The sequence below is a fragment of the Falco peregrinus genome, chromosome 6 (genome assembly GCF_023634155.1).
Source record: "Falco peregrinus isolate bFalPer1 chromosome 6, bFalPer1.pri, whole genome shotgun sequence".
In the NCBI taxonomy this organism is placed as follows: Eukaryota; Metazoa; Chordata; class Aves; order Falconiformes; family Falconidae; genus Falco; species Falco peregrinus.
Genome location: NC_073726.1, coordinates 84,063,715 through 84,074,804, shown reverse-complemented (window position 1 = coordinate 84,074,804; position 11,090 = coordinate 84,063,715). Strand labels below are relative to the sequence as shown.

The window sequence follows — 11,090 nt, the reverse complement described above, 5'->3', positions numbered from 1 at the left end:
GCAAGGCTGAGTCTCAGCACAGAAAAAAAAAAGCCTAAAAAATATTTTCAGGAACTTACAAGTAAGTAGAAATATATTTTATAGTAAGCATCTCAAACACTAAACACCAGCTTTTACCACAAAGATTACTCGCACATTATGTTATCTATACCGCTAATTTACAACTCATCAGTCACTATAACCAATTATTTATCTATCCCCAACTCCCTCAATTACTGTTGTATACAATTACTTTAATTTATATTTTTCCTAATGTTTGCTGTTTATGTCATGAAATTATTTACTTTCGTACCTATGTACTAGAAAACTAGGATAAAGAAAAATCATATTGATAAAATGGATAAAAAAAATCTGTTTTGAGGAAGAGTACTTATTCTTCCAAATCAAAATCCCTAACCCCTTTACCCCACTGTGATATTTCAACACCACAGAAATAATCATCTGTGACCATGTTCTCTGAACACCACAGAGGAATTCAAAGTCAGTGCAAATACATGCTTTGTCAATACAGTGCTGATTTTCTTAGCACACTTTCAGATCTCATTAGTGAAGAAAACTCCAACAGAAAATAAATGTGACTTTTCCATGGACTGTGAATGTAGACTATGCAATGGAGCTCTTGAGCGCGAGAAAGAGTCAGTGAATATAAATGAGGAAGCTGGATCCAAGAGCTTGGTTTTCATTCTCGTGAATGTGACCAGAGGCCTTGCAAAGGGATCACAAGAGATTGAAGCACTGGGCAATCATCAGTGGCATGAAATTTAACAAGAACAAATGCCAGATTCTGCACCTGGAATGGAGTATTGCTGGGCATAAGTATAAATTGGGAGAGGAAAGGATGGAGAACAGCTCTGCAGAAAGGGACCTGGGCATGCTGGTTGACAGACAGCAGGGTCAAGAGTTGCATTGTATTTAGAGCCAGCGCAGCCTCAGCTTTCTGATTGCTTTACAAATTGAAACCAAAATACATTTCATGTCATATCATTGTGCAACCCTTGGAGAAATTATACATTCTCCAATTCTGTGCAGCACTGTTTAAAATTTAGAGCAATGAGGGAACTGTAAATGTTACTTTCAGCAAAAGTTAATTTTCCAAGGTTGAAAACAGCTGGAATAACACAGACCACCACTCTGTTATTAACAGGGAAAAAAGAGTTACATAACAATTACAGCCCCAAATTCCATTTAGCTGCTTTTGACCATGTCCTTTAATAACCTAGGACACAAAAGAAGTTGTCTTTTGTAACAATAACCTCCACCTACGAGCAGGACCTGTTTTCTGCAGGTCAGGTACAGAGTAGCTTTGAAGCATACAGTCACGAGCGTTTACTGCTTCCCTTTCAAAGACTTTTTTTTCTAGTTGCCCATGTGAAATTTTTCACTCAAAGAAAAAAAAGAAATACTGGAAAATCCTCATGAACTGGAAACCCATCTGAACTTTATGGAAGTGCTCAAGGACAGGTGACAGACTGAAAATTATGTAATTTTTGAAAGATGTCACAATTAAGACTAGAGGAACACAAATCTCAAACGTATGTTTCATGGAAAAAAAAAAGTGTGATGAAAGGAGAGTGGAGGAAAAGGGGTTACTAAAACTACCAGCTGTAGAAATACTTTCCTGAAGCACCGCATCGAGAAAATACTTTGCATTGTTACATACATTTTCCTGTGGCAAGAAAACACGCAACCACATGAAATCTATATTTATCCCTGAAAAAATATAAAAGCAAAGATGACAGTTTGATTTCAGTAGAAAGAGACTTGGTAACTGTGATACATTGAGGGAGCTGCTCTTCTGCACAGCCACTCTCACAGGAAAGCAAAGGACTGAAGCAAAACTGGGGGCCAGCAGACTGGGATGCTGCACTGAACCACCCTGGGGCCCAAGGCTCTCTGTGCTTCCCGTTTTGCTGCAGTCACTTACTCACCCTACTCCTCAGAAGGGGGCTACATGAGTAGGCACAAAGAAAGGGAATCAAGGAGAGGAACAGCATAACATACACACTCCATACTAGTTGTCACAAGCATTATTCTTGGATGCCTACCTTTTGTCCTGTGGGTACTCCTGCTTTAATCCTGTTTGGAAGCAGTTTCAAGCTCATCGGATCGCAACCTACTGCAAACTTCTGGGGTTTTGATGTGTCATTTTAGCAGGCTATGACAACTCATGATCAAGTCAGACAAGCACTAGAAGACAGCAGGCACGTGCCCCCCTCCCCCCAGTGAGCTCAGCCCAGCTTACTGGATCACACTTCACTCTGGGCTATGTGATTCCATGCCAGGAATCCCAAATGTGGGTGATGCGAGATTATATACCACAATGCCCATGTTTCCTTGTTTCTGGAAAATAGATTTTCATCCATAGATTTCTTCTCATATCTTTCCATAAGGCAAATGCATATTGTTTTAATAAATACGTATTTATTAGTATCTTGTTTTAATAATCTAAGTACTACACTGTCACAAAGTAATTTGTTATACCATAGTTTTATTTTAGGCCACACCATGCTTTTGTCTGTGTAATTACTCTGACTAAGGCTAAATATTCCTTTGTTAACGCAATGCACTCAGTCATGACCAGTTCCCTTAAGCAAGACAAGGAAAAACGCATCTGCTGGGTCATCTGACATAGTCAATATGCTTAGATCGGAAATTACTTACATTGTGGACTAATAAGTTTGAAAGCTCAGTCTCAGTAACATACCACTTCAACACTTTACAAAATCCCTAACTATGCACAGTTTTCTGGTCTTCAGTGAAGACCAAGGAGCTCAAAGCAAAATCCTTACCGTCTAAGACTGACTAATGCCATTGACTTCCAGCATAAGTATGCACATGCAAAAATATCTGCTGGACTGTAGCCAAAATTTACAAGTGAAAAGTCAATAAATTTGATTAATTATATATTTTATTTTAGTTTTTTTAAAAAATAAACATTCTAAAAATTTTTTTAACTATAATACATAAAAATTCATTAAAATCCACATACAAGATATGCAAACATTAACAGGTTTTGAGAGTGGTGACAAACTTTCCAAGAAGGGGGGGGGGGGGGGGGGGGGGGGGATAGTGACAACTCTTCCAAGAAATACTTTTTAAACTGTGACTTTTACCTCTGTTAAGAATTCATTTCTGGTATCGAATTCTATAACTGTCATAGTGCTGTCTAAACTATTTTAATGCCAAGAGTTTATATACCAGAGAGCTAAAATTATCAGAAAACCATATCAAAAAGCTGGTGACCCAGATATCACCTTGATTAAATAATATTATTCATTAGCACTTAAGGATGCCTAGCATTTTGCAGAATAAAAACTCATTACATTATTAGACACATTCATAAATGACAGTCCTCCAAAATGAATGATGCCATGAAGCTTCTGTTGCCCACCCTCTATTTATAAGGAAAACACTTCCCCAAATCTTTTCCTTCACGTGGCACCTTGTCACTAACCATTTAACTGCTGGCAGCACTGGGATGCAATGGTTTGACTCTTGCTAGTCTGGAGAGGCCAAGTCTAAGACACTGAGCAGGTGACTTAACAGAGACGTATTTCATAGAGTTATTACTGCTTCCTGATGCAGCTGAAAATAATTTTAAAACAAAAAAAGGTGTAAGAAGTTTAGAGGGAAAAAATAATTCACATGACTGTTGTTTTTTCATAGTTTTCACAGCAGAACAAAAAAGGTATTCTAAAGATATTGCAAAAAGGTCTGAACACCACACCATAGAAGCACATGAAAATCACCACACTCACCGGGAATCAATCTATTTGGGAGCCAATGCAGCAGGTGCGGTGCAGTTTTAATTAACCAGCAACACACTGCAGCAACGCTGGACAAGCACATAAAAACTGTTCCCAGTGTACTGTGCATTTCCAAGTGCTCCACAGAGAATCACACAACACAATTCCACGTGGGAAAAGAAGGCTTGAGAGAAATCTTGGACCCAAACAGAAACAAACACATCCAGAAAAGAAGAGTAAATATGAAGGAAAAGCAACATAAGAGGCAGGAGTCATCAGCAGCATGCTCAAACACCTTAAGAAAGCTTCTAAGCATTTCCTTTACTAGAGCAGTTAAAACACTCCAACATATTTCTAATATTATTTGTTAAAATAGGTAATAATGCAGCATATACCAGAGATAAAGCAAGCTCTTATTGAGAGAAATGATCACAAAACAATCTCTTGATTAAGATTGATCCACACTCTGGAAAAATATTGTATTAACCTCCCCACATAAAGAAGTTAAGAATAATGCTGTAAGAGGAAAAGAAGCCAGAGATAGCTTTTCTTTCTTCTTCTCTTTTTTTTTTTTTTTTTTTAAATCTAAGGTCAAAATAATACCTTTCATTGTAAAAGGGCAGCCACTTTTCTGAAATACTGTTTATTTGTTTGTTTACTTGTTTGCTTTTAGGAGAGACTGCTAAAAGCTTAAGTCAACTAATGTATCTGTTTATAGTTACAATCTTACAGGTACCTGGAGGTATCCATCTAGGCTTCTTGTCTGTTACAGGACTTGATGTATGTAGAGGCCTCCCAATTGGTTCTGACAAACTGCACACCACCTTTTGCGTCGGCTCAGATTTTTGTTCCGTTACGTGTGAAGGAGAAACTACAGGTGATACTTAGTTGGAAAATAAAAGCAACCTTAGAAAGATACTCTTGAGCAGAGAAAGCATCACACTGCATAAAATGATAGATCACTGTACAGCACAAACTCTCTGCACTGAGTGAAATAATGACTGTTACTAGATTGTCATATGTTTAACTATACATTAATACAGTCAGTGCCGTTACACTCTGGAATATCAATTCTGCTTTGAAAAGTGGAACTGCAAGAGGAGAGTATGAGATTATAATTTTTAAAAAAAAAAAAATCTCAGATCACTCATTGTTATTTAACCTTTTCTTAAAAGCTATAGTTATATAAAAAGAAATGAACTTCCTATTCACTATTGTCTGTTCTTATTGTAAGGACTGTTAGCTTACTATGAAGAGTTTTTTCTTTCAGGATTGTTTTCCTACTCTCCTCCCTTTATATAGGCGCTTTCATCATAATCCTGCACATTCAGTCTGCCAGTCAAATCTGTCTATTCCTTCAGTGAAAATAAAAGGGACTTTTGTTACAAAGAAGTCTATTTCAAATTCATAGTACAAACTTACCTGTAGTATTAATCTTCGATTTGGGAGTTTTCTTCTCTCTTGCAGCTAGCATCTTCTCTCTTGCTTTCTTTTTATTCCCTTTGGCTTTCTTCTTTTCCAGAGCAAAGTCTTCATCATCACCTCCACTATAATCTGAATCTTCTTCTGACTCCACACCTACAGCAAGGAAAAGGGATGTCACCGTTGTACAGGAAATACAATTTACTATTACACTGCAGGGCCTTCTAATCACATTCTAGACATAAAAAACCAGGATATCTGAAGGACACAGTAGAACAAATTTGCACATATTTGTATGCTGAACTAAGAAAGAAATAGCTTCTATAAAATATTTTGTATTTAAAGAATTCTTGTTCTGTACTATAATAATGGAACACCCTGGTACAAACTGCATACAATAATGACTTTAACAGCAGAATTGTCAATATTCCACGTGTGCAAGATGAAAAAGTTTATTTTTTTTGGCAGGGCTTCTGATTTTTACATATTCTTAGTCATAACTACTTAAAGTGAAAAAAACACTACATCTAATTTCAGCTGTAAGAAATATTTTATAGATTTATTATTAAAAAACCCCAGACATTAGCAAATCTTAAAAATAGTTCTCTATCAACAGAAATATCTGGATTATTCCCCTGAAAAATTATTTCACTGACAATTCCAAAAACACTTTCCAATAAACCTTGCAGTAAGGAAAAAAAGAACAGATGCATGCATGTTAACCATTGGGGAACTGATAGAGAGTCTATCATATTCTGCAGGTATACAATACTAGGCTGCTACCAGAAGCAAGAGTATGATGCTAGACTGACCTCCAATCATATGTAGCATGGTCTTCTGAGAGTGGAGAATTGGGGGAAGGAAAGAAGGGAGGCGACATACTTTTTAGTAAACAAAGCTAATACTGAAAGCACTAACACCTGACACTAGTCCTGAGTCACTGTTTTGATGCAAACCCCAGTCAACAACTGGAAAAATTAAGAGACAGAATACAGACATGAAATTTTCCTGGACAAAAAGGGTAGAAGAAATTTGTTCTGACATACTGCAGCAAATGCAGAGAAGCAGTATCATTTTTGCCAGTTTGGGGAATGTGTATATATAACCTGTAACTTATTAATAATACTTTTATTTAATAAGTTTAGATTTAGTATCAAAGTGAAAGTAGTATTAGAAGATCCATTAAGGGAGGAGAGAGAAGATACAGTAGAAGCAGTATGCATTTCACTGACAATATAAACAACATAAAATATAAGGCATCACATTCAAAGCTCATCTAAGGAGGGTGTACTTATAAAGAAGAACTTACTGACTACAGACTCTGGCTCAGAATCAGCAGCATGCTCTCCGTCATCACTATCAATGGTCGGTAACTTCTGCTGTGCTGGAATTTTAGCTGCTGCTGTCGTCTGCCTACCATCACCCCTAGGTATGTCATCAACCATAACCTGATTGAGACCTAGAAAACAGAAGGCGGTCTAATTAATTCAAATTCACTGTAAAACTGTTCTCCTTCTCAAAAAGAAGCAGGTGTTTGAGTCCCCAGAATTCATCTGTGATTTTGAAGTATACTATAGAGAAGCACTTGGTTTCATGTGATTGGCATTTTGCTCTTTTAACTGACCAAACTGTACATTCTGGTTGTGATAGTTATCAAATATTTATAGGTAATCAAGCTAACAAAATGATAGAAGACCAAAAATAAAACTGGAAAAATGAAATTGTTTCCAATGGCACAGCAAATGTTTTAGTCACGTTTATTTGATGCTTATGCATTATGGACCCATTAAGGAGTTGGGGGTAAGTGTAACTTCTTGAAGAAATAAACTCAGCATCTAAAAACATCATGTCTGTTGCTTTTTCCAACTAACTTTTAGTGATCTGTAACAATCTCATGTAGCAACCCACAGGTTTTCCCATTTTACAACTGCAACCAAATTTTTAATGAAAAAATTGATGCATCCTTCAGTTTTTATTTAAGATAAAGACTCTTCTTCCACTTAAGTGAAAATCAGAAACCAATAGAAACAAAGAAGAGATAAGCTACTTAAATCTATCTTGAAATGCTATTTCTGAAAAGACAAGAGTATGAGAGTAACTTACCTAAAAGTTCACTGTCTACACTGCAGTTGGAAAAAAGGGGTCTCCTGTGTACATTTTCTGATTCAGTATTCTTACCTGTTTTAGGATCCAGAAAGCAAAAAAAAATATAATTTAAAATATTAGTATACAAAACCACATTATAAAAAGACATGATACTAAGAAATGAAAATGACTAACATTTTTATCTGTCTCTAATCAAACTATATGTTTGGAAGATCTTACAGAAGAGTTATCTTTTCGCACAGACCATAAAAAGACAGGCACTACCTAGAAATTCTCATTTCCTTCTCATGACATCTTGAAATAAAACTTTCAACCTATTTCACTGTAAAATAAACTGTCATGTTTGAATTCACTACATATAAATAAAGAGTATTGCATTGAACTGTAAAGTAACCTTGTTCTTCTGAATTTTGCACCTCCAGGATATTTGCAGATTTTTCTTTGACAGATAAGGCTAAGGCAACTTCCAAATCCCTTTGATAAAGTTTGTCATCCAAGGATATCCTGGAAAAAAAAACCCAAACATGCTAAATAATAAAACAATGACATGAGTGTTATAGATCTATTTCTGACCTGCTGAACTTTTAAAAATTCAAATACTCTTAAAGAAATTGATATTTCAATACATACTCATAGCATATCATATTATGAATATCACTTCCTGAAACCATTTAGACAAAGTACACAGTAATATTTAAAGCTCACTACACTGGAAAGTATTATGATTGCAAAACATTGTGTATATATATATAAACTAATAACTGGCATTATCACAGAAAAAAGTTATTATGTTTGCTTGAAATACCAAACTGAAATGTAATATTTATACACACATTTACTACCAAAATAATCTGATTTCTTTTTTCATTGACTTTATATTTTCTATCAAGCTTTAAATACATTCTTTTTTAAAGACTCAAACTTGACTTTATATTTCTGTTTAATGAGTACTTAAGTAACTCAGAATTGTTACCATTATTTTGCACCATAGACAGAAGACGACAAGATCAGACATGCAAACCTGTTTCTGCACCTATGCTGAGCTCTTGCTGGAGTTTTTTTTACAGCTGTAGCAAAACAGACACAGCCCACTACCGAACTCAGGCAAGTTTTCTCAACTGCGTAATAATGTTACCCTTGATTTGCAACTGTACCATTAAAGTTGAAAACTTTTATTACACTAATATATTAGCTGTTTATTCTCAACTGCTGAAACCCAGCTTTACACAGAGTTGACCACATTTCAACATTTTTTACCTTTTACCAGGTGTCTGCTTTTGTGATGGAACCAATTCTTTGTGTGGCTTTTTTTGCTTCTCTTTTTTCTCTTTCTTTGGTTCCTTGAGCTGTGTTCTGGATTTTTTGCTTGAAGGTGCAGCTATACAGGCAAAGTCTTCATCTGTTTGGGAAAAGGCAACAAGCTTTAATGAGTGTTCTGGATTTTTTGCTTGAAGGTGCAGCTATACAGGCAAAGTCTTCATCTGTTTGGGAAAAGGCAACAAGCTTTAATGAGTTTCCCTACATTTTTCCATATGGCCAAAAGAAGTCATTCAACTTAATTTCATTGCACACTGCAAATATGCCAAAGAGAACTTTTGAAACAAATTCTATTTTTAAAGAACACAACTACTATTGCTATACTATCCTTAAACGTATTTTAAATGAAAATTTAACAAGAGCTCTTTCGCATATGCTTTTATTCAAGTAGTAATGATTCCAATTTTTATTACTAATAAGGCAACGAAGCTGCAATGTCCAATGTGTTACCAGATTTTCAGTAACTAGAAGTTCACCTTTTGATATGCTGAACAGCTGTCACTTATAATAGTAATATATGTTATTAAACAGTTTTCAGTTCTTGGTGTTTGGTAAATTGTTCCCCTTAATGACTCCCATTCTTAAAAAAATGCAGGCTGCTCCCCTTTTCCTATCATTTGCATATTGCCTCTTACCAAATACAATGCGTTTCTGCAATTTTCAAAGAAAATTAGAATGCATGAAAACTGTCTTTCTTCCAACTAAGGACACTGCATATCACAGCGCAAAAGATGGAAAAAAGCAATCTTCAGTATTCTCTATATGATGGAGAACCTTAGATAAGATCACGAATGGTTCTTAGGATTTACACTTTTATATTACAAGAGGTCACTTATAAACTAAGAAAAGTCATGCACCACTTTTACACTAAGAATCTGCATTAATCCACATGATTCACACAAGACCTTCAACATTACCTATTTTTGCCCTCCCCTTCCCACCAATTCAAACTGTTCCCTGGATCCTGCAAACAGCACAGAACATAAACCCATGAAAGCAAACAAACACTGTAAGAAAAACGCATCACACCCATTAAGGCTTAGAAGGAGACCAGTTACAAAAAACAAACAGCCTGCGGTCTATTTTTCTTATCAATGGAACTCAAAATTCGACTGCTATGTCCTTACCCAAACCCCATCAAGACAGAGCCCTATACGAGATGGGTTAGATCTAGGCATAGATGATTCAACACCTTCTTTATATTCTCATTTACAGGTTCTTGTGAACTGATAATCAGGAGGACAGGGACCAGCCAATTACCACTGAAAACTGAGGCAGGGAGAGAAACAGATTTTCCTGCAGCAAGACACAGTGTATTCACCAGGTTCCTGACAGACTGTGGTTATACTCTCTGGCTTACAACAATCATAGTCTCCTTGAATTAGGAAATTTAGCGCTGTGCCCAGAGTACTTCCAGTGAAAACTGCAACAGCCTTCTCAATGAACTAATTCATTAAAGACACTTGGATGATATTTTGGGCCACTAATTAGCGTACATCGTTTTCATATAAGAGCACACCACTCACCGTCATCTTCCAAATCCCCAAACTGAGAATAATCAACAATTTTTTTGTTCCTGTGACAAAAAAACACACACTATTAATCTTTTCAGCCTGAGCATCTTGACTTGCCAAGACTTGATTTTGGGGTAAATCACATTTTACAAGAAAAAAGCAACACATTTTCAAACCTACGTAGAGCCAGTGCCACCGTACACCATACAGTTATTAAGAATAGCTTCTAGATTTTTTTAAATCTGAAAATAACAGTGCTTTTTGTGGTTCTCGCTGTGGGAGCGTTCTATTCTCCCGATGTACACACCGCCCTAGAGCTGCTACCGTGCCAGGGAATTAACTCCTGGGTCACTTTCGGGGACGTGAAACGCGCTTGCCGTGCTGCTTCCAGGCCGTGCCCTGTGCGGCGGGGCCCCGGGTGCTGGCGTTGCCCCAGGCGGGGGGGCACGGGCGGCACTGCCGAGCCCACCGCTCAGCCAGGGATCGGCCCAAGGGCCGCCACACGGCGGGGCTGCTCTTCGCGGGACGCAGCCGCCGCCGCCCCAGGGAGAAGCCCCCGCGCTTCCTTCCAGCTGGAAGGGGGACGGCAGCGGGCCCGCCTCAAGCCCGGCGCCACGGCGGAGCTCGGTGCGGGGGCGCCGGGCTGGGAGGGGTCCGGCCCGACCGGCGGCCGCGGGGGACCCGCCCGCTCCCTCAGCGAGCAACGGCCGCCCGCGGCGCGCGCGCCTGAGGCTTTCGAGGAAACGTCACGCAGCGCCGCTGGGCGCGAGCTCCCGCCACCGCGCGAGCTCCCGGCACCGCGCGAGCTCCCGGCACCCCGCGCGCCTCGGGGCCGGGCGGGCGGCAGCGGCTCACGCCCGCCGCGCATCCCGGCGCCGCACGCACCTCCTCACCGGCCGCGCCATCCCCGCCGCCGCCGCCCGCACCCGCCGCCCGCGGGGGGGGGGGTACGCGCGCCGGTGACGACACGGCTGCCCCGCCCCCT

The 11,090-nt window shown here is 38.7% G+C and overlaps 1 protein-coding gene across 3 annotated transcripts; it reads right to left on the bottom strand.

Moving 5' to 3' along the window:
* Window positions 1-2,890: 2,890 nt before the first annotated feature.
* RAD51AP1 (RAD51 associated protein 1) lies at window positions 2,891-11,074 on the bottom strand. 3 transcript variants are annotated; one of them, XM_055807822.1, is made up of 10 exons: window positions 10,991-11,074; window positions 10,118-10,167; window positions 8,532-8,673; window positions 7,669-7,778; window positions 7,272-7,346; window positions 6,478-6,627; window positions 5,169-5,324; window positions 4,483-4,629; window positions 3,759-3,942; window positions 3,450-3,585 (listed from the first exon to the last, which is right to left on the bottom strand). In XM_055807822.1, exons 1-9 carry the CDS (start codon window positions 11,008-11,010, stop codon window positions 3,806-3,808), a joined length of 987 nt encoding a protein of 328 aa, XP_055663797.1. In that variant the 5' UTR covers window positions 11,011-11,074; the 3' UTR covers window positions 3,450-3,585; window positions 3,759-3,805. The 3 variants fall into 3 exon arrangements, with proteins under 3 accessions (XP_055663798.1, XP_055663799.1, XP_055663797.1); XM_055807823.1 differs by lacking the exon at window positions 3,759-3,942 and having other exon boundaries at window positions 2,891-3,585; window positions 4,477-4,629; XM_055807824.1 differs by lacking the exon at window positions 3,759-3,942 and having other exon boundaries at window positions 2,891-3,585; window positions 10,991-11,071.
* Between the last annotated feature and the right edge of the window lie 16 nt (window positions 11,075-11,090).

Excerpts from the sequence above, each read along its gene's own strand:
- RAD51AP1 (XM_055807822.1), bottom strand. The coding sequence starts at position 11,010 with ATGGCGCGGCCGGTGAGGAG. Across the intron at positions 7,347-7,668 it reads GCAAAATTCAGAAGAACAAG|GTAAGAATACTGAATCAGAA; the intron begins GTTACTTTACAG and ends ATCCTAAAACAG. Across the intron at positions 4,630-5,168 it reads ATCGAAGATTAATACTACAG|TATCACCTGTAGTTTCTCCT; the intron begins GTAAGTTTGTAC and ends TTTCCAACTAAG.